General features: G+C 44.4%; 1 protein-coding gene across 1 annotated transcript in view; it reads right to left on the reverse strand.

The window, feature by feature from the left end:
• The window catches only part of LOC136844011 (uncharacterized), a 117,046-nt gene that overhangs the window by 79,460 nt on the left and 13,878 nt on the right, over positions 1 to 23,708 (reverse strand). The window contains exon 5 of the mRNA XM_067113021.1: positions 13,783 to 13,908. Coding sequence (XP_066969122.1) covers positions 13,783 to 13,908 — 126 coding nt within the window. The remainder of the gene's footprint in view (positions 1 to 13,782; positions 13,909 to 23,708) is intronic.

Genomic DNA, 23,708 nt, shown 5'->3' on the forward strand with positions numbered 1-23,708 from the left:
TTGCTGTGCTTACATTAATATTAATATTTGAAAATTAGTAAATTATTTATCTATCACACAAAACAAATAAACATACATATCACATAAGCCTAAAAATTCTCTCATCTCAGTAAGAGAGAGAGAGAGAGAGAGAGAGAGAGAGAGAGAGAGAGAGAGAGAGAAAAATTATTTTATTTAAATTTATTATTTAATCTCATTAAACTTAATATTAATATTTGAAAATTAGTACTGTAACTCATTATTTTATCATAAAATGTATACAGTACAGAATTTAGTCATGAAAATAATCTGAAAATACAGAATATTACTCTACAAAAAAATCCACAAATAGGCGAGTTTCCCCGCGAATAATTTATAGATAGGTTCCACAGAAAATTCTGCGAATCCGCGAATTGTGAGAATGTGAGTCGAGGGGGGGGGGGTCACTAGCTACAAAAAGAGTACTAGGAAAAATCAAAGTAAAACCAAATATAAAAATAAGCCTCAACAACATAGAAATCACTTAAGCCACACCTAACTAGCCATTTAATCTTTTAGCAACATTACAAAGGTTGGCTGCTTTAATCTTATATCTATATTAACTTTTGTTCTTTTTACCATTACATCTGCTAACTTGTTCTTTCATCTGCTCTGTCCTGAAACATAACTTAGCAAACTCTTCCCTCATTATGGTCCTTTCCCAAGTATATTTATGAATGTTGAAGTTTCGTCGTAGGAGAAGAAGCAGAAGACAAACACGTAAAATATATGTCTTCGCCAGTGAACTAGCTACGAATTTGCATATGCAATATGGAACAGCTGTAGTTTTATAAAAATAAAAAGCTTCGAACACTTGGCAAGAACCCGCTGACCTAAAACACGAGAACATGTACGTGGGAAAACAGAATCATATTGTGAGCCCAAGTTTGAACATCACATTATGGAAGAGGCCATTTCAGTTTAAATTGAACGCCCGAATAATTATTACCTTCACATAAAAACTAGCTTTGTCAACATACTATAACACACACACAACCGCTGACGAGGAATAACTGAATGAATAGAATGAAAAAGTAACACATTAATGAAGGAAGATTAAATAATAGCATTGGAGACAACAAACATGTCCTCCAGTTTAGAAGAGAGAGAGAGAGAGAGAGAGAGAGATGAGAGAGAGCCTGAGAGAAATATTAATGAATGGCTCCATCCCCATAGGTTGATCTTACCTCATTGAGGCTTTCCAGTTTTGATGGCATACATTGCAACAAAGTAATGAAGTCACGTATGTTTTTAATCTCTTTCTCTCCCTCCATACCATCTGTGACCCACAGCAGTCGTCTATTCACTGCACAGATCAAATGATCAACAGATGCAATTCACGATGTGACTTTAACGGAAGAAGGCTTGAAGGAGTACATGAGGGGAGGCCTTGGTGAGCTCCTACATATGCCCAAGACGTGGCATTGATAGAATTTTTATTAAAATTACTAATGGTAATTTCAATAAAGATTCGTTATGAGCAAACGTTTTCCTGAGATAAGACAGAAAGTCGTGTATTTACATTAATATGTTTCCCCAAAATAGATTAATCAGGTGTGAAAACAGGAAAAATAACAGTGTATGAATAAGTAATTAAGAACAAATAAAAAAAAATATATTTAAACTGGATGCTCGCAGTTACTTACCAATAAAAAATATACAAATTTATAAAAGTAAAAAAAAAATTACAAAGGAAAGTGTGAAAATGTACCATCCAAAAATTAAAGGAATTCAAGAGCAGTGCTGAAATACCATGGCACAGTCCGTGAGAAGATGACTTAAAGTCATCATTCGACGCAAACTAGAATGTACACAGTAAGTCTCATACCCACTTTTTTTGTTTTGTAGCTTACCTGCTTAAGGAGGCGCTTTCTTCTCTCACGTGAATCTTCTTGAATTTTATTTTCTTCCCCCTGCTCCTGAATTTCCTCCTCACAATGCAAGACATCTTCCTCAACCAGATAGATATTTCCAGATTCTTTCTGGCGACTCTCCGGCGAGTCTTCAAATGCCGAGTTTTCGTAACTCATCGTCGCACCGAACGAGCCCAAGTGGCTTACGAGTAAAGATAGGTTACATTCCGTTCACGGCCCTATATATATGTGCGCGTATTAGTGACAGGCGACCATTAGATACGGGCCAAACAAGGGAAAGGCCCGTGCCAACACAAGAGTTGGCTTAATACAATACAACAACAACAACAACAACATGACAGGCGACCGCAATGACTGGGGGGATGCTGATAAGTATTCACTATATCACACATGACACTACTGTATTGGAAATACCCTTGATGTAATCTGGCCCGGAGAAAAGTCACTATGAAAAGTCACACGGCATTCACATGTTCCTTTAAAAAAAAAATCAAACTGTCTCTTGATGCCAGACTGCACATACCAGTTTAGTATTGTCTCTCGTAACCAATTTTGTATTCCTTCTCTCGTAACCTGTAATACAATGACGAAATAGGATTTGAATAAAGTGAATGAATTTTGTTTTACTACTGTATAGCCATCCTGTAAATAGTACTACACTAGCAAAACGTGATGCCTATAAGAATTCTTTCAAAAGAAACGAATCATAATCTAACACTGTTAAACCTATTACTACTTTAGACCTGGAAGAAATCGAGTCTTAACTAAACTAAAAATAATACTACGTACAATAAGCATAAGAATAAACTTGCAATTATCATTAAAACTGACATAACTGAGAAAACAAAGTTACAAAAGCATGTCTTTATTACTCATAAAATCTCATGTACTGCAGAAACACTTCAAAAGAAATAAATGCTCATTATTATTATCTCTGTTATGTTTAACCAATCTTATATCCCATTTTCCCGACAGATCTTATCAGTATATCACAGTCACAATTAAAATGTGTGTGAATGTGAGCGTGAGTGTGTTTTAGGCCAGTCAATTATATCTGAGTGATACCACGATTGTAGTAAGCTGCTCTGCCTAATCACTGTTACCCTTGGAAGTGCAAATGGTTTAGGATTTTAATGTACCCTTTCAAGTAGGCACAGGAGTGCCTACTTGAGGGTTATGAACCCATTAGGTGATGAAATGTCTACTAAATGGCAGATAAGCCTCTCTTTTGAGGGCAACAGCAACCACACGCAGAGTCAATTTTCGAACTGCAGAATGTTGCAGTAGTGGTAGTAAGCAGTACAACCTAGACATTTTTGCCTTAGGAACTGCCAATGGTTTGAGGGTACTGTTAAATTCACTAATGCGTAGAGAAGGGTCGTGGATCACTTGCTGATGGAAATGTGCATAAATGGCAGATAAAACTCTTTCCATGCCACCCTGAATGATGTGAAAGTCGCCAAATGACAGGACGCATGTTGTTACATCCCCATTGCTTGTAATTGTTTTCCAACAAACTGGCGAAAGAGTAAGATAATGCAGCTTAAGGCTTTGAAGGAGCATGTTTTTGTGTAAAAAGGAGGAATTGCAAAATAGCTGATTTGTTTAAGGAAGGACAGATGTTTTGTCACAAAGTCAGACATGGTAATAGGAAGAGCAACGAGAAATTGTACCTTGGGTAGATGAAAGGTGCAGAGCTAGGGAAGATACAGAATTTTTTATATCAAGTAGACACTGGGGATGGGGAGAGAATACAAGAGTTAGTGGGGACTGAATGGTTATGACTGAGTGTGGTAAAAAAAAAAAAGTTGCAATAGTAATTGTGAATAAGCAAGGATCCACAAGGAATGATAATGAGAGTGCTTTGAGGACAGGTTTAATCTATGCCTTGTTCATTTTGGAGAACATGAAAGGGTGGATGTTTTAGGTGCTTGCAGTGTACAAACAGGTGAGAGATCAGAGATAGAGTTGTGGGCAGCTGTGGAAATCAAGTACAGATGTTTTATAAAACTGAAAGAAAAAAGGTCAAAGTTGTAGAGATGAATTTTTCATTGTACATCTTTCTATCTTGAAAACCAAATATGAAATGAGCAGCTCACGACAGAAACAACAAAAGGATGCTTGTTAAAAAGAGTGACTCAGGCTAATGATTAACCTGAGAAGCTGTGGCATAAGAAGAATTTAAAGGCTGAGAAACTTAGAGACACGCAGAAGTGGTGAAAAAGTTAGCTTACGTGAGATGATGAATCAGTGTTTTGAGATGGTTCAGTCACAGGGACAATGAAGATTCATAAGTTAGTGAATAGAGAGTACATATTTGAAGTATCAGGTGGAAGGAGAGAAAGCTCTAAATAGTGTTGGACAGGCAAGGGTGAAACAGGTGCTAAAAAGGAAGAATCACAACATCCAAAAAGTAAGAGATTGCATGCAAGATAGAAGTCAGTGGTGCAGTGTGTTCAGAAGGGCTCAACAAACAGCTAATAAGTCTCATGTGTAAGCGCATACAGTGGCTGATGTGGATGTTTTTGCAAAAGTGGTTCACACATAATTTAGCATGAATATTGCAGTGAGTATAGTATTACCTTATGTTCTCAGGAAAATCTATGATGGGGAATGAGGCTTAATGTTGAAAAGTACTGCACTATATATATATATATATATATATATATATATATATATATTATTATGATTAGCAAGAATTCGCTAGCAAATTGCCTCCTCCCCCCCTCCTTTGTTGTTGGTTGTTCTGTCGTGTTTCATTTACTGCCAGCCGGCAGATCGATAGACCATCTGTCTATCGACTTAAAACAGGGGTTTAAAAAGATTAAATCGTAGCTCCCATTTTTGATAAAAAGATCTTTCCTCTGAGGCAAAGTAATCTGGCTTGGGTGTTTCTCCCAGGCCAAAACCTCCCCTGCGGGCAGCAGGTGCAATGAGTCAAAGCATCTGTGTTGGACGCACCCCGCCCATAGGAGGGATAAAAGCAAAAGCCCACGAGGGTCTACAGACACACCGCGGGCTGGAGGAGATGGAGTGAACTTGTGAAGACGTCCCCAACACCTGGCCCCATCGGGATGCCCTTGCATCCCTAACCACGTGGCCCTTTCCAAAGTATACTTTTCCTCGTGCCCTTCGACCGTATTCCCTCGAGCCCACACGCCATTGCTTGGAGTTCGAGAGTCCCCATCGCTTGCCCCTTTACGGAAGCCCCTTGCATCCCACCACGTGGAAGAAACTCGCCCTCGGAAATCGCAAGTCATCCACGGACTGCCTTCTACGCGCCCTCGGAAAATCTGCTAAGGTAAAGTGCCCTGGAAGAGCCCCAATTCAGTCAACGCTTTTGTCTCGTAATATTTTCTTAAAGAGAAAGCCGAAATCTCCCTTGTCTAATGTCCGTGCACCTCTTGCATCGGCAGTATTAATTCTTTATTACTCCTTTGGCACCCTCAGTGCGGCCTCGAATTCATTATTCTTTTGTCTATTTTCATTACTGGCGTATAATGTGCATATCTCTCTCAGAGGGATCTATTTCGTGGAAGCTCGGGCTGTGTCTGGAATTCCCCAGTTTCATTCAATCCCGTAGGAATTCCTTCAGGATAGTAATCTCTTGAGTTCCTCGTACTGATATCATTTATGTAAATACACCTCCTTTAAATTTGCCCACGTGTTTTCGAATATTTCCCTCAGTAACCAGAGCCCTATGCTCATATGAAATTCTCCTTTGTTTTCCTCTTTTTTACGTTTTCCCGTACCACAGTCAGAATCACAAGGCTAAATTAACTTAAATTGTTGCTACCTGTCTCTCACAGAGCATATTTCAAACTAAAACCACGGAAAAACGTAAAAATGGCGACTGGCCATAGATCTCGTTTTGCAGTTGCAGTTCCCCTAGTGTTGCTTTATTGAATTTGCAACTTGCCAGATCAGCTATTAGCAAAGCTAAGCTGGGTACGAGACAATTACGAACCTTTTGTGTAAAACCAGCACACAGATCCAGAAAATTCCACGTAAGTAATGTGTTAATCTTAGCAAAACCCTTTTACAATCGTGACTGTTCTAGGAATTAGAAATAGGGACGCATGTATTCACTGAGAGAAAAGAACCGCCGTATTAGATTCGTTAATGCATGCCTTTCAGGATAGGTAGTTAGGAAATAACCAGTGCTAACCATCCTTTTGCTTGGAGGAATAGTGCGAGAAATTCCTCTGTGTTAAAATCTTTGCCATATCTTTTTGCTTCGAGGAATAGTAGAAAATTCCTGTGTTAAAATCTTGCCATATTCTTGCTTTAGGGAATAGTGAAATAAATTCCTCTGTGATAACTTTTACTTCGCATTTCGAATTAGCGAACTGTTATTTGCGCGAATAAAATTCCCACGTGGGACACGAGTGAAGTCAACTTGCATTGCTGAAAAATTCTCTCAGTGTAGTTAGAATTCGAGTTAGGTGTTAGGAAAGCGAAATTTAAACTCCAACCATAGGGAAAATTACTAGACGTTGTACTGTTATCCTCTCAGACGACTGGGAAATTCTCCGGAATCCCAGAAGGTATATAAATATCTGGGTTCATTCACCCAGAATCTAAAAATACCTCGGTGTTGGCCAAACGATCTGCACCCCCACCCCGCCCATGCCCGCGTGTGTAGCATTTTTTTTTCTTTTCCCCATTCATTTCCCAGCATACATTTTTCTTTGGGTTTCCCGTTAGTAATTTCTAAGTCCTAAAGGGACCAATCGTAATTCAAGTCCTAAGTGACTCCTAAAATTCTAAGTATGACGTGCAGAATTTCTCAAATTCCAGTCCTCAGAGACTCCTAAAATTTCATGCGTGGCGAGAATTCCTCAAACTCCAGTCCTCAAGACTCCTAAAATTCTCACGTCAGACGTGGCAAAAATTTCTCAAATTCCAGTCTCAGAGACTCCTAAAATTCTGTAATAAATGCGTAGCGAGGAATTCCTCAAACTCAGTCCTCAGAGACTCCTAAAATTCTCGTCGCACGTGGCGAAATTCTCCAAATTCCAGTCTCAGAGACTCCTAAATTCTACGTCGCCACGTGGCGAGAATTTCTCCAAATTCCAGTCTCAGAGACTCCTAAAATTCTCGTCGCATGCGTGGCGAGAATTTCTCCAAGTTCCAGTCCTCAGAGACTCCTAAAATTCTACGTCGCACGTGCGAGAATTTCTCCAAACCCAGTCCTCAGAGACTCCTAAAATTCTACGTCGCCGAGAATTTCTCCAAATTCCAGTCCTCAGAGGCTCCAAAACTCTCGTCTTGCGTGGCGAGAATTTCTCCAAATTCCAGTCCTCAGAGACATACAAAAATTCTCGTCGCTGCGTGGCGAGAATTTCTCATTCCTGGAACCCAAAATTAAGTCCTTGAGACATTATATAAGTGTAGTTCACACACATCTAAGCCCTTACGGACTGAGTCAGTCTGGTTCGTTAGAACAACTCCTTAACTTCACGCTACAGCCCGGCCAAGTCGGCGTGACAAAATCCACTACGTCTTCCGAGACGATATTAAAAATTCGTTGCCAAGAACAACCAGTCTTTCAAGACATATAAAATTTTAACAAAGGTCTCCCCAGACTTACTAATCAACTGTCTTATTCGGACAGATCCATTCTCCTGCAGTCTGAACAATTGAGTGTTTCAGATTCCTGCAATTGAGTCTTTTCAGACAACCTGGGTCTTCTCAGACATATCATATACCCATTATTTCAAGATGGCTAATACCAGAGCCCAACAAAACGAGGATTTCAAATTCTACATGTCCGCTGGGAAGGACATGGGACTATCAGGCCAGATCTGAGAGCATGGGTTCAGAAGCAGTGGACGATGCCAAGGCGGAGAGAGAGAACGAGTTGCCCAAGAGCAGGAGAGGATAAAGAACTGCAGAGAGAGAGAGGGGAACGAATTGCTCAAGAACAACGGAGGAAAAGAACATGCAGAGAGGGGAGAGAACGTGAGAGAGAGAGAGAGAACAGCGCCCCATGAGCTCCAGGTGCTAGAACGACAAGCACGCCACCCCCGCCCTGCCGCGGGGATGAGTGCCCTCAGCCAAGCTCACTCGTTCATGCCAAAATGGACCGAGTCCGAACCAGTATATTTGAAAGGGCGAACGAGTCCTGGGTGCTGCGATCTCTCCCCAGCGGAACTCTCCCTTGTTCTCACTAAATTCCTGGAGCGGAAAGGCCCTCGTTGCCCTACCACGCCCTTCCCCAGACGATCGGGGAAACTGGGAAGCCATACACCAAGCAGTTCTGAAGGCGTGATGAGATTACCCCCGGCGGTGGAGGAGACGTTGAGAAAACAGCCCAGAAAGCAGGCCAGACTTGGTCGATTAGGCGTACCATTCGAGCGGGCGTTGACAAAATGGCTCGATTCGGAAGGAGCCCTAACACCGCCGAGGCACTTTCGAGCGGTTTAAGTTGAGCATTTCCTGCGCTCGCCCCTCCTGCCCTCGCCATATCATATAGTGGAAAAAGCCCCACCAACACTCACCGAGTGTTGCGAATAGCAGACATGGAAACTCACCACCCTCAGAAGGATCCATGGCGGAAGATAAATCCCCGTCCTCCTCGGAGGTTCAAATTCCCACAAAAATGGGAACTCCGGGCCAAGCCCTAACTTGCCATTATTGCAAGAAAACGGGCATTCCTCGAACAGTGCGGAACAAGAAACCGGCTCCTCTCTCCCCAGAAAACCGACAAATAACTCGCCTCGCCCTCCACAGGGGCAGCGGGAAAGATTTCAGCCAGACCTTGCACGGCGTGCAAAGGTTTATGGACCATTCTCCGCATGGTAAAAAATACCCCACGCAATAATAAATCAACTTCTCCCACGCCGCCTTAGCCGTCACAGATCCCAAGTCATTAGGCCCTCCGCCAAAGGGACTGTCGCGGGCCCCTCACGAGGTAGCCAGCCAGCACGCTGAGTCACTGCTTTCGAGGACTGGCGACAAATCCCCTCATCCGAAGGACACAGAGTTCCCCTCACGGGCTATTGTCAATAGAGCGAAACTTCGTCACGATCGCGGGAATAAATCAATTTAAAATGATACTCCCACGGTCAATTGAGAGTCACAAGACCTCACCAATCCAAAATTTGCAATCTTGCAGTAGCAAGCCATCTCCCGGAGGCTATGACGTCATCCTGGGACAGGACTTTTCCAGTCCCCACCGAAATCACGACAATCTAGGGTCCACATTCCCCGAATCATTCATGGTAGCGAGTAATCCTCCCCGCTTACCCTCAGCCAAGACTGGCGGCCCCTAGGTATCAGGAGGACGCAGTCCCCACCAGTGCCACCTGAGTACGATGTACAGGGCCCCCTCGATCGGTTTCCGATCCAATTCCAATGCCCGGCCCTGCCTCAGTGCCAGTGCCAGGCCCCAATCAGATCTCCCTTCAGGAGATGCCAAATTCCTGCCGGTGCCACTTTGCATGCCCGAGCAGGGCCAGCTTCGTCGTCCTGACCGACGCAGGCCCAAGAAACCTCTGATAGCGCCTGGACGCTGCCTAGTGCCAGCGCCAGAGCCGCCACGCGATCTCCATTCACGGGATCCAACTCAGGACCCCTCTCTTCCCCGGCCTGGCACCGCTACCAGCGTCGGCCAGAGAGACGGTTCCTCCCGACCACCGCGAAGCTCACCTGCAGGTGCGGCCGCAACCCGTGCCTGAGCTGGTCAGCGTTACCTCGCGAGCCGCACGCCACCCGACCGCCTCCTCTCTGCCTCAGCCCGTCGCCCGACGCAATTGCAAGTCAGGAGTTCTGCCATATCTCACTTGGCCGATGAACTACAAGAGCCGCGACGATTATGGGTAGAACCAGCACGGAACACGCTCCGCGCCAGCTGTCGATCAGCAGGCCCAGGTGGTACTCCGTGCCGCCCTCCGGTCGCGGGCCCTCCGCTTCCCGCCGAGGATGACTGTCCCATTGAGAAAGGCTCGAAAGGCGAAATTACACGGCGTGGGAATTTCCAGGTAGCTAAAGAGCTCCAGAGCTCCCCATGGCACCTGTGCCACCATTTCATCTTTCGAAGGTCTTTGCACCCTAATCCAGAAGGGGATGTCAGGCCTCCACTATCTTCTCCTCCGTTCCTCAGGAACTGCTATCTCTTATCACCTTTATTAATCTTCCCTTAAATTATCCCCACAAGAGGCAATTAAATGGGATACCATCCCCACACAATGTATAAATCATTAAGAATAACAGAGTGAGAGTGGCACGCCCTTGTGCCCATACCTTGGCACCGGGCGTGCATGTCAACCTCCTGAAGGAGTCGGTGCACTTTCTCGCCCTGGGACTGAAGTGATAGTCCGGGCGTAATTTATAGACAAAGGACGATAAATTCCCGCCTAACACAATAAAATCCTCACTCTTTTTCCTTAGCTCTTCTGCCAATATCATTTACTTTCTTTTAGTCATTTAGTTATCTTTATTTTAATGAATCGCGAGTCATAAACTCTTGCCCTTGTGATTTAAATGCCCCTTTTTCGTAAGCTCTGAGAGACGTGTCCCACCTTTCATATGCGGTCAAGTTTCATTCGTAACGTCTTGGTAATTTTCCTTTGTTATTATTATCCCTTTCCCCCTTCCATTCCTTCCAAGATCGCTGGTTGTCCTACCCCACATCTTTTGTCTGCTCGCCCGTCATAACATTGAGTAGGCAGTAGACGCATAAAATTAGCGTAGTTTAAGGTTAGCGAATTAAAACCTCGCGAATACTCTCGCCCGCATTACCCAGCTGTCAAAATCCGTGTGGGGCCGGCTAAGCAAAGTACGTTAAAAACGAAGATAAATTATCAATGCGAATATGTATAGTCATTGCAGTATCGCGTAAAGGGGATGTCATTTACAAAATAAACGCTGTTTTCATTTACACAGCCTCTTCAAGGCAGATTGTACTAACCGCATGCATTTTATCTAAAATTAAGTAACCGTGTATTTTAATTCTTGAATAATAACTTTCTTTTCATTTTGTTGGCCATAGCCTCATACGTGGTCTATAATTCACAATTGTTCGAGTCACATTATAAAGTTACCAGTGGGTAACCAAATCTAAAAGTAATTATTCTTTTGCAAGTGTTTAAATCACTTTTGCGTTCTGTTAACGAAAATTGTCCCAATGTGTTATTAAAGTAATGTCACAGCTTCATAAAACCCTTAGGAGTAAAGTTCATTGCAAGGCAGAATGTAGAGTAACGTAAAGCATTTGCCGCTCATTCTTGAATATCGATGTACACACCCATGAGGTATGTACATCATCTTGTATGGGGAGGTATTATGATTAGCAAGAATTGCCAGCAAATTGCCTCCCTCCCCCTCTCCTTTGTTGTTGTTGGTTGTTCTGTCGTGTTTCATTTACTGCCAGCCGGCCGATCGATAGACCATCTGTCTATCGACTTAAAAACAAGGGTTTAAAAGATTAAAGGCGCTCCCATTTTTGATAAAGATCTTTCCTTCGAGGCAAAAAGTAATCTGGCTTAGTGTTTCTCCTACAGGCCCAAAACCTCCCCGCGCAGCAGGTGCAATGAGTCAAAGCATCTGTGTTGGACGCACCCCGCCCCATAGGAGGGGATAAAAGCAAAGCCCACGAGGTCTCGACACTGCGCCGGCTGGAGGATATGAGTGAACTTGTGAAGACGTCCCCAACACCTGGCCCCATCGATGCCCTTGCATCCTAACCACGTGGCCCTTTCCAGTATACTTTTCCTCGTGCCCTTCGACCCGTATTCTCGAGCCCACACGCCATTGCTTGGAGTTTCGAGGAGTCCCCATCATGCCCCTTTACGGAAGCCTTGCATCCCACCACGTGGAAGAAACTCGCCCTCGGAATCGCAAGTCATCCGGACTGCACTTTCTCACCCCTCGGAAAATCTGCTAAGGTAAAGTGCCCTGGAAGAGCCCCATTTCAGTCACGCTTTTGTCTCTGTAATTTTCTTAAAGAGAAAGCCAGAAATCTCCCTTGTCTAATGTCCGTGCACCTCTTGCATCAGCAGTATTAATTCTTTATTGCTCCTTTGGCACCCTCCAGTCTTGGCCTCGAATTCATTATTCTTTTGTCTATTTTCATTACTGGCGTATAATGTGCATATATCTCTCATTTCAGAGGATCCTATTTAAGTGGAAGCTTCTCGGGCTGTGTCTGAATCCCCCAGTTTCATTCAATCCAGTAGGAATCTCCTTCAGATAGTAATCTACTCGAGTTCCTCTTTTCCCGTACTGATATCATTTATGTAAATACACTCCTTTAAATTTGCTCACGTGTTTTACGTAATATTTCCCTCCAGTAACCAGAGCCCTATGCTCATATGAAATTCTCCTTTGTTTTTCCTCTTTTTTACGTTTTCCCGTACCCATGAAGTCAGAATCACAAGGCTAAATTAACTTAAATTGTTGCTACCTGTCTCACAGAGCATATTTCAAACTAAAACCACGGAAAAACGTAAAAATATATATATAGTACGGATTAATAAAGCCAAGGCCCTGTCAGATAACCGGTGAATCTCGTGACGTTAGTAAGCAGCTACTCAGGTGCAGAATTACATCATTGTTTTCGTAATGTAATTCACAAGTTTGTTCTTTCTTTTAAGTGTGATCTGCAGTTATGCATGCGCAATGGCGGAGTAGTTACCAGGTCTCAGCGCTTTCGGAAGTTCCTTTCCAATTCTGTTGTTCAGTTATGTCATGTTTGCCATAAGGTGTCTGAAAAGTTTCTTCTAGGCTAAACTCATTCAGTGTTATGAAGTGAGATGTGTTATGGTTTTCATTAACATTAAGATTTTTAAAGCTGGTGAAATGTGGTTAGGTTAGGTTAAGTTATTCCAGATTCTTGATTTTTACTCAAATTTTTTCTTCCCCAAACTAAAAAAAAACAGCTTCCCACTGGCGACCCTCCGCATTGTTAATGTAGAGTGGAGGCTTATTAATTATCCAATTGTTATTGTTATTATTCAGAAGATGAATCTCATTCATACAGGACAAGCCAACAGGGGTCATTGACTTGAAATTCAAACTTCCAAAGAATATGGTGTTCATTTGAAAGAAGTAACAGAAGATAATAGGGAATACAAAAAGAAGAGATCAGTTTTTAGAAAAGAAAAATAAATTAATAAATAATAAACAAATAAATAAAACTATAAATAAATGATAAAATACAAGGGGAATTGCTTTAGGGTAGTAATGACTTACCTCTTCGCTTGAAATTTTGAGGTTCTAATTGAACAACATCATCAGGGAGACTTTTCCACAATTCAAGTGTAAAGGAATTAGGACCTATGAACTGAAGCATTTTTCAGATTTTATATGCATATTGGTACTGCTGCTCAGCAAAAAGCATTTCCAATAAAAATAAAAGTCAAATTTGTCAGACTACATCAAATTTGCAAAAGACCATATTCAATTCGTTTATAGGTTTGCATGTTAGTGCAACTATTCAGATACTCAACATATATAATAGCTTATCCATTAGATCTTCAAGACGGGTTTGAAAGGACCCATTTTAAATGGCTCACATTTTGTACTGGAGAATCACAAGGCTAGTTGAAGGGACATGCTGAAACATTAACTAAAAATTCAGTTTCATTAATGCCTAAAGTTTAGTCACTGCAGCAGAGGATCAGATCCAGTGGTTGCACACATTAGTTATTGAAATATTCTATTCATGCATTGCCAAAGAACTTCTCAACTCTAAGTTAGCCAAAAAAGAAAAAAATTGACGGGCTCATCATACAATCCGGAACTTGTCGTGGAATCACTGAGGACTTGCGAAGTCAAGAAACAACATTCATCACAGGGGGATTGCACAGGGGGATTGCAGGCCTCCTTACTTCTAGCCAACCGGTTTCTTACAGTTCTATGAAGTTCTGAAGTAAATTTCTCTTACCAATCCAAAGTCTCCACCAGAGGGACTGTTACGCAAAAATCCCTTTTTCCGTAAGACTCCGATGACCTCTGACGACTTCCTTGATTTCTGCTGGCTTCTGGGAAAGTTCTTTGCTTTAGGCGGGAACTGAAACAGAAAGAGGAGGTGGGGTATCCATTCTGCATAAGAATTGAATGTTTTCAAATTATATATTCTATAAGTGATGAATTTAACTACCCGTTTCATTTTGGTTATTCTATTCTTGGTAATATGACACTCATTTGAACTGCCTTGATTTCCTACACTTGATTCCGATTCTTTCAGTTCTATTGGAATTCTGCCACTTCATGACCTCCTGGAGGACGAGGGGACAGTGGTGGAGGAGGGGGAGGATTTGTAAACATTTCATGCAAGTTTTTGAAGTCCGACCCATGTAAGCATTCTGGCATTGAAATAAAAATACACTGTACAGTGTAAACAGTGTTGTTTACAAGCATATATACCTCCTGTACAGTACGTAGTGACAGCCATACAGACAGTGTTTTTACTGCACGGTACAAATTTCCAATATCCACAAGGCCTTGGATATATCCTGCGAGTAATCAAAGGGGATTATTTATTCCGAGTCTCTCCATCATGTAATCGACAGCTGTTGCTTCTTCTTCATATTCTTTCGAGATCAATTGTGAACCTGTGTTTTATAATTATTACCTTTACTGATGCTGAAAGTTCCTCCCCTTGATTTTACTGTTCCTCTTTCAAGTAAAAACGGTGTTAGTGCACATTATTAAAATACAAGGTTCTGTAGTAACATTGACTTCCCCTACTTTAGAGGATCTTGAATGGTGCAACTGTTTACAGAAACTTTTTCTTTCAATGGGTGGAGATAACTCCACACAATTTCGTACAATTTTCAACAAAGGCATTTGATTTGTTATGGCATTTAACATGTTTTGTAATCTATGGTATTCTAGACTGCAAACACACTGTATCCTTTGGGCATCAACCAGTCTTCGACCACACAAAATATGGCCAGGCATCTGCACCTTTGGGGATTTCATAAACTACATAAGCCTTAAGGTGCTGGGAGATAGGCCTCTTGTGCACATCCGCTAAAAAAGGCTAAGTGCCATTCATAGCCGTTACTTGTGAAATTTTCTACAAATCCATTAGTATCATAGAGTGAATGTAAGGAGATATTGACTAAGGCAAATTCTGACCCATTTATATCCATTTTTCTGAGTCCAGCCCCGTGTCAGCCAGTGAAATTCCATACTAACACGAATTTCTAGGTATAAAATGCTGATATACAGAGAAAAAAGAGTTCAGGAATGCAGGTTACTACCCCCAGATCGAGGCGTCTTGCCTAGACGTCGGTATAACCAAGGGTAGTGAAAGGATCACAACCACAGAGCTGCACTTTCGATAGATATCCCATGTCAAAACTCCTCGAAGAGAGCGGTGACGTTACTTAACCCCCACGCTCGGGGCGTCCATATGGTCGACACCACACCACTACATTCATTCCATTTTTTCTAGCACGTGATCATCAACACCTGGATTTTTGTGCTTGTGTTATTTGGGTGTTTTTCCTGCTTTTTTATGTCTTCTAGCAGTTTCACCATCTCTAAGTTAAGTACCATCTTACTGTGGGGTTTTTTCGATAAGTGTGGCTGCATCAGTCCGTATTTCAGGTGTAAGTTGTTGTTATGACGCCCACGGCGTCCCCTAGCCAACCATGTCGACCCGTGAGGTTACCCTTTCAGTCTATTCTGTCTGGGTTGTCTCCTTGTCGTTATATTACTTATCTTTCCCCCGGATCTCTTCCTGGCGGTGTTTCAAGAAGGGGGTGTTTTACTGGAGTTTTGTTTAGTAAAACAAAAGACCCCCCATGGAAAGAATTCCCCTATACAAGGGTTCCGTCATTCCCGCTTAGGTTTCCCCTCCGGGATGAGTTCCCAGGTTGGTCTTCTTATTTACCATTATTATTATTATATTGCGTTGGTGCTATACACGGAATTGTTGCCTCTTCATAAGGCGTCAGCCGATTGTCTGACACCGCTCCTCGGAGCTAGGAGACCTCGATGAGCACATTATTCTTGGAAATATATATATATTTTATATATATTGTGTTTATTTGTGATGGTTTTTATATTATATTTGTGTGGGTTTTTGACCAACAGCCTTTCATATTGTTAGGCTCAAATTGCTAAACCTTGACCTCCGCCCTCCTCGTAGGTTAGGCGTAGGGTGGATCATCAGGTTGAGGAGTTTGTTGCTTTTCCCCAGTGGCCGTTAATGGGGTGGCAGAGTGAGACCCCTTTGTCCTCCCCCTTCTTTTCGAAGGAGTAGAGTTCATTGGGTGTGCCTCCTCTAGGCTATAGTGCCTTTTTTTCCCCCTCTCTTTCGGTCCTGGTTGGTTCTCGGCACAGAATTTCTCTCCCTGTTATTCCCTCCCCACCTCCCCTTACTCCTTTCCGTTAGCCTAAGGCCATGCCTAAGCCACGTTCCACCTAGACTCTGTCTAGGCAGGAGTCAGGCGTTGAGTCCTTGGTGCATCCCTTTCCTCAGGAGTAGGCTTGTCCTGCAGCTTGTATTATGTTTCTTGGCGTGGCGATGTGATTGCAGTCGAGTGGGTGAATTACTTTCCCTTGTCTCCTGTTTTCGCCTATCTTAGCCTTCTCCTCTCCCCCTACCCCAACAACCCTCCTCCCCTCATCTCAGGCCCAGCTCTTGCCCTATTCGTGCGGTGACGCTAGATGGCGTTTTCTCCAGTTGGGGACTACCTCTGGTGAGATTCGTTCCCTCCCAGAACTAGTCTCTGGCAGCGCTGTGTTTGTTTGATGTTTCGTTGCCACTCTCCAAGATCAGGCGGGTTTGAACATTCTTTCTTTGTTCTAAACCACTCTCCGTCGAGTTGCTTGGTTAGGTTGTTGGCGCTACTCCGGCTTATATTATACTTGGCCTTGCGATGACGGTCACCTCACCCACCTTTGTTTCTCTGGCGGGAAGATTCGGGATTGGGGGAGAGAGAGAGAGAGAGAGGGATACCTCCGGTTTCCGGAGGTGATTTTTTCATTATTACCATCATTTGTATCTTATATCTTATATATTATCTGGCGGAGTGAGCTTCTCACTCCGCCACTACACTTATTTTATGTGTTTTATTGAGTCCGGTGTTCTACCCGAGTTCCGTCTTTATTGCTGGCAGCCCTTGTGGTGGGTCCCTGTTGTCTCAAACCTTCCGTTCATGAGAGTATTCCGGTGACCGGAAATATCTTGCCTTCCACTCTGTTTAATTTATGGCGGTGGTCGTCTCTGTGAGGGTTTTCTCTCCGCCGGAGCATTCCGGTAGTGGGTGGAAATACCTGGCCTTCCAGCTTTAGGTTGCTTAGAGTGGTGTGGTTCATGTACTTTACACTTACAGACTGTTCGTTGTGAGAGGGTGCACCGCTTCCCTCCAACAACCTTATGGACATGTGGTGTGCCGGACCCATGCTGGCTGTGCGGTCGGTTGGATGACCTCATTGTTTGGCACCCCGACAGCTGTGAGGTTTGCCGCTCTATCGCTAGCATCAGGACCTAGTCGGTAAGATATAGCTTCTCATTCTTACGTCCCTCATATCGGTGTAGTGCTTATATTGTTTGCGGATTTATATTTCTGTTCAATCCTAATCGTCTGTTCTCTTCCAGGCGGACGAGTCCTCCAAGAAGACTTCCCAAGAGTCTCTCGCGCCTGGGTGGCTGGGTTCGGAAAAATGTACCCGTCGGGGAAACCTTATGTCCTCGACGTAAGTTGCGGACCTGCTTTGCAGCGCCCGGGTTGCTGCTGCGGTTTCGAGGGTTGGTGCATCATTCAGATCGGGATGCGACCCAACCACCCCAAGAGGACATCCTTTATGCGGGAGGTGTCGGAGGATGTAGCATGGGCGCTTGGACCTGGAACCCGATGAACACAGAGCCGGACCAAGTGGTGGGTAGTGAGGTAAGTGAGGTTGCGGCGGGCGCCCTTTTGATTCCCCATCTTCCTCTGTATCTTCTTTTTCCAGGCCCGTTAAGTCTTCACCCCTTGGGTGACAGGGCTCCATCAGCTGTCCCCAAGTTGAAGCTGAAGACTTCATGGAGCGAAGGGCTTTAAGTCCTCGTCTTCCATTCATCTCCTTTCCCCGTCGAAGAGCTGGGTCCGTACCTGTGGCCTCCGGAACAAACCTGGAACCTCGGGCAAAGCGCGGTAAAGAGGGCACCAAGACCAGCCCTCCTTGCCAGCCTGCCTGACCTGAGGCGTTTGCAAACTTCGCTTTCGAGGGTTCTCGGCGGAGGTCGAGTTGAACTCTCCCAAATATCTGAGGCTTCTGACCATGATATATACTGGCGGGAATGGCGGCTCGCGGCGTGAGCTGAACGCAGTATGTATCCCTGACACGGCTGATCTCCCTCTTTGATGTAAAGGAACCCATGGCGTTTTTGCCCTTCGTGCGATGCATTGACAGTTGAGGTCTTGGCACCGAGACGTTTAGAGGAACTAGAGGTTTCCTCGATCCTCTGCCTCCCTTACCCAGGCCCGTTGGGCTGGCCAGGAGGAAGCCTGGGTGCATTCGGACAAGGTCCCTAGAGCCCCGGTGATCTTCCCTAGGACCAAGCTCAGTCGGCTCTCCTCGCACTCTTACAGGTGGCAGGCAGAGAGGCTCCAGCTTACACCTTTCAAGGCAACTACACCATGTTGCCCCTAGGTGATAAGTTACCCGACTCCATGCATAAACAAGTGGCTCTGGCTACGGCTCGAGCATGCTTTGACAGCAACCTTTGCCTCAATTAAAGGAGACAGACTCCCACATCCCCTGTAGAAGCTGGACGCTTACTGTGCGTCTACTCAGTTATTGAACAGCTTCCTAAGCTCACGGAAGCCTTGCTGAGCAGAATTTGAGGCCCGGACTAGGCTAGCCCGGTCCTTGAACTCCGTCTGCCTCACAGGCGACTGCCGTCTCCTGTGCAGATGAGCCCTTCTTTCAGGTTCTGGCTAAATCCCTGTTGGCAGGGTTTCAGACCAGACCTATTTGCTTTATGGCAGCTAAGCTGGAATGCAGGAGATTCATCTTTGCTGAAGCCACCATATGTCATGAGCCTAACAAGCTCGAAGAGGAGCTCTATCTGGGCCTAACCTCTTTGAAGCGTAGCCAGTGTGCTGAGTGGAGGCTACTAGAGCCAACCAAAGTCTTGGCTCGTTGGGGTATCTCAACACAAGCGCCAAGACCCCAGAATCTAGCCGGCTCCCAGACTAAGTCTGGTAGCGGTTCAGGAGACACAGAGCCTCATCATCAGGCGGTTGTTCAAGCTGTCCCGGTCTCGGCAGTGTGCAGCCCTCCACACCTCTAAGACTCATCCCCAACAATACGTGCTGGTCCAACCAGCTCAATCCTGCTGCACTGCCATAAATCGTCGCCTCACCGGCATGCAATCCTACCTGAGGGCCGTGGGTTCTTTCACGGCGTAATAAGTGCAAGGGGAAGAGGTCGGACCCTTACAGAGGCAAGTCCAACACCGCCCCAAGAGGTAAAACCTGGACGTGGTAGAGGGAACAAACCCTTCCTCCCACCTGAGAACAGTCAGGTAGGTGGTGATCTTTACTGGTTCAGAGACCAGTGGTCCCTTCAGTCGCCCTTGGGCACACAGCATTGTGTCCAAAGGTCTAGGGGTGGAGCTGGACCAAGGACCCCCTCCTGATCAGGTTTTACCAGCCACCCTCAAGAGTCCTACAGGGACTATGTGGTGGGAACTGCTCAACAAGCGAGCAATAAAGAAATCGGCACCTCAAATTTCAAGGCAGGTTGTTCACTGTTCGAAGAAAGACTCTCGGTCAGCAAAGAAGTGATTCTGGATCTATGGCGTCTAAATCATTACATAAATCGACAAATTTTGCATAACTACGATGGCATGAGTGCGGACTCTGCACTTCCGCGTGGAGCGTTGCCACCTCTGCTCGATCTTTCAGGCGGCTTACTATCACGTCGGTTGGAGCTTCTCTCCGTTCCTGGGTTTCAGACTCCCGGGAAACAAGCCTGCCTTCAGGGTCATGCCTTTCGGTCTAAATATTTGCCCCAGGATATTTACAAAGCTGGCGGACGCGGTAGTGCAACAACTCTCGGTCCCGAGGATATCCCTAGCAGCGTGCCTAGACAATTGGATAATTTGGCAGCAACAGTTCTAGAATGCCGGAAGGCCCACGGCCTGATCATCAACTTCCTGGGTCGTTGGGCTTTCAACTGAATCAGTCCCGGTTTCAGTGGCTGGGTCTCCAGTGGGATCTGTCCTCATTGCACGTTATCCCTCCGCCTCCCAAGCGGGAGAGACAGCCTCCCTTACCAGGAAATTCCTGAGAGACAAGCAGCATCCCACTGGGCCCAGAAAGAATCCTCGGTTCCTTCAATTTGCCTCAGTGACGGACCTGCTCTTAAAGAAAGCAAAATTAAAGGACATAAACAGGTTTGGCTGGTCGAGGCAATGTCGAGCTCAGAGACAAGGTCTCCTCCATCCCCAGTTTTTAAAGGCGAGAATGCGGCCTTGGTCCCCTGATCAATGGCCTGTCCAAGACAGTCCCGACTTCAGTTCCCTCCTCGGTCGCTGGTGGTTCTGCGGGCGCCTCATTAAGCGCTGGGGAGGGGTGATACGCCAAAACAAAAAGTACAAAAGCGTGGTCTACAATGTTTTGTGGTTCCCATAAACACCTTGGAAGCTATGGCGGTATTTTAACATGAAAATCCCGCCCCCCAGGCGGGTCCATATCAGACTGGTGTTGGACAGCGCCGTGGTAGTTCATTGCATCAACAGGGCGGCTCCAAATCCCGGTCGCGTAAACCAGGTTATAGTAGCTATTTTCTCCCTGGCCCGAACAAGCACAACTGGCATCTGTCAGCCCACCCACCTAGCGGAGTGCGGGCGTGATGGCGGATTCTGTCCGACCACTCCGTTGGAAGACGGATTAGTCTCTGGGGAGAGTCTTTCAATTGGTTACCGCCGGGTTCGGGTCTCCAGAAAGTGGATCTGTTCGCGACGGGAGAGCAACTTCAGCTTCCCTGTTATGTGCCCGAACCTGGACCCTCAGGCGTATGCCACAGCGCAATGACCATGGAACTGGAACAGTTGGAGAAGATTTACCTGTTCCCCCAATAAACTTGCTGTTGAGAAGTACTGCACAAACTCAGGTCATTCAAAGGTCAACTGGCCTGGTAGCCCCTTATTGGCCAAAGAGAGCAATTGGTTCCCTCTACTTCAAGACTCGGGTTGCAAGTCATCAGTTCCCAATCCCAGACTGACCCAAATAGTACAAACCAAGACTGTGTCAGCTTCCTCAAAGACTCAGACAATATGACTCAGCAGTCAAAGTGGCTTCTTTTTTGAAGGCATCTGAAGCCCAACCATGACTACTAACCTAGCAGTTACCTTCTTTAGATCATTGTTTGAAAAAGGCCTTGCCCGGCCACTAATACCAAAGCTAAGTCAGTCCTGAAGAAGGTATTCTTATATGGTTTAAAAATTGACCTTACAGATTCTTACTTTCATCTATTCTAGGCATGCGCTCGTCTGAGACCTATCGCCCATTCTGTTGCGTGGTTTCTCAATGATGTTCTTAAGTTGGCATCTGATTGACAACTCTCAATGCACTTATTTGGATCTGTTAAGGAAAACCTTATTTCTACAGTTAAGCAGCTGGGTGCCAGAATTTCAGAGCTGTCGGCTCTCTCTAGAGAGTGATGATTTTTGTTAGTTTCCTCCCGTCCGGGACCCTCCCTTTCTCCTGACCGTAGATTTTTAGCTAAAAATGAGGACCCTCAAGACAGAGTGGTCTCCTTGGAAGGTGGTGCCTCTTCCCACAGGACAGATCCTTATTCCAGTCTATACCTTAAAGTCTTACCTTTTAAAGAACTCCACACAGTGTAAATCGGGTCCTCTTTTATCAGAGAGAAAGGTGGAACTCTTTAGTTAAATGCTATAAGGCAACAAATTCTGTATTTCATTAAACAAGCTAACCAGTTCAGTCCCTAGGTTCATGATATCCCGTGCAGTAGCTACTTCCACTATTATTTTCATAATATAGATTTTTCAGAACTTACCAAATATCACGGGATGGAAATCACCTCCCTAGTGTTTTAAACGCCACTGTTAAAATCACTCAAGCCCTGAAATTTTCTACAGTGGCTGTGAGAGTGTCATTCCCCACCTTAGTATCTTTATCCTTCCCCCTCCCCCGCCCGCCTGCCTCATTTACTTCTCTGCCTGCCCTTCTGGATGATCATGCCTCACTGCCTTGCTCCTCATATTGATATTATTGTGTCTTTTATTATCTTTTGGTGACTGTATTTTGACATGCTGTAATTTTTGGATTGTCTTGAGGTACTGGGCTGTTTTTATTTTGCTCCATGTCACCCCCATAAATTTTCTCGTGTTGTAGATGTCTCTTATGATTAGTTATAAGTTTATATTTACTCATATAATCTTAGTATTAGTGAATGTATTTTACTTTGCTATATTGTTTGGTGTATTGATTTTTGTATTCTACTTTTGAGGTCGTATTACTGTATTTTCATGTAATAATCCATTTTTCATGTGGAGAGATATTCTCATTAAATCCGTTTCCATAACATGTTTTTTTCTTCAGATCACCTTATATTTCCTTGTAGTTTGCAGTCTTGGCATGATTCTCTATCACTATTTCACGGCTGACACGGGGCTGGACTCAGAGAGGATTTGACGCAAAGGGAAAATCTATTTCTGAGAAGGCCCTGTGTCCCACCAGTGACCCTCCCAGAAGTGGCTTTCGCCCCCCTACTTGCGCATGCCAAGCCTGTGGGTGGTGCCTAGTCTGGAATGAATGTAAGGTGGGCGCTGGTGTCGCCAGACAGGCAGACGCCTGTGTGTGAGGGTTGTATAGCTCACCGCTCTCTTCGGGAGTTTTGACATGGGATATCTGTCGGGTGTGGCTCTGTGGTTGTGATCCTTTCCTCACCCTTGGTTATACCGATGTCTTCCTTAGGAAGACACTCGATCTGGGAGTAAGTAACAGCATTCCCCTGAAAGCTCTTTTTCTCTGGTATATCTAGCATTTTATACCTAGAAATTCGTGTTAGTATGGAATTTCACCAGGTGACACGGGGCCTTCCTCAGAAATAGATTTTTCCTTTGTCAAAATCCCTTAAGTAATTAAAAAAATGCCAACTGTATCAGCCATTTTGAAAGAATAGATGACAAGTCAAATTCCAAAGAAAATATTGGATGAAGATATATAGAGGGAAAAGAAAAGCTGGAGGAACTATTTTTTATGCCTCCACCTTTGTGAAGAGTGATTTAGAACATTGCAAAATAAAATAAATGAGTGAGAAGAAAGTGCTTAGGATAGCTGACCCTGAATGCAAAGGGTCAGAGAAGGGTGTCGTGAAAAAATTGGATTTGTTTTTTCCTGACAATCCTTCACAACGTTCAGGATATGCGAACAGAAGGGAGAAGCAGGCGGCAGAGTTCGTGGTTCTCATTTGTCTATAAGTATGTTCGAGAAAAATTCTTGTCATTCAGTTTGACTGCACGGGCAATGTTGTAAACATTAAAAGGCTCTCTTTTTGATGTTTAAAAGCAAAATTTGGACGAATTGACCGATCTAGAATCTTTGAGTGGCAATGCGAAATGACGGTGGACCATGCAAAAGTCCCCTCTGTCTCTTTCTCTCTGGCTACTACCAGAGGTAGGGTCGTTTAATCACTGTCACACTGTGCCTCTCAGCCAAGAGCCGGTTTTGTTGTAGAGTCCGTGAGAGGTGTTCATCTCTAATCACTTTGTATTTTTGCCATTCGAGGCTTAGCATAGTTCATATTCAGTCAAAGTGCCGTCTGATGATTCAGAAATGAGATTTATATGAAATTGTAATTTTCTAAGGCCGATGGCATCGGTTTTACGGGTTT

This window comes from Macrobrachium rosenbergii, chromosome 12 (genome assembly GCF_040412425.1).
Source record: "Macrobrachium rosenbergii isolate ZJJX-2024 chromosome 12, ASM4041242v1, whole genome shotgun sequence".
In the NCBI taxonomy this organism is placed as follows: Eukaryota; Metazoa; Arthropoda; class Malacostraca; order Decapoda; family Palaemonidae; genus Macrobrachium; species Macrobrachium rosenbergii.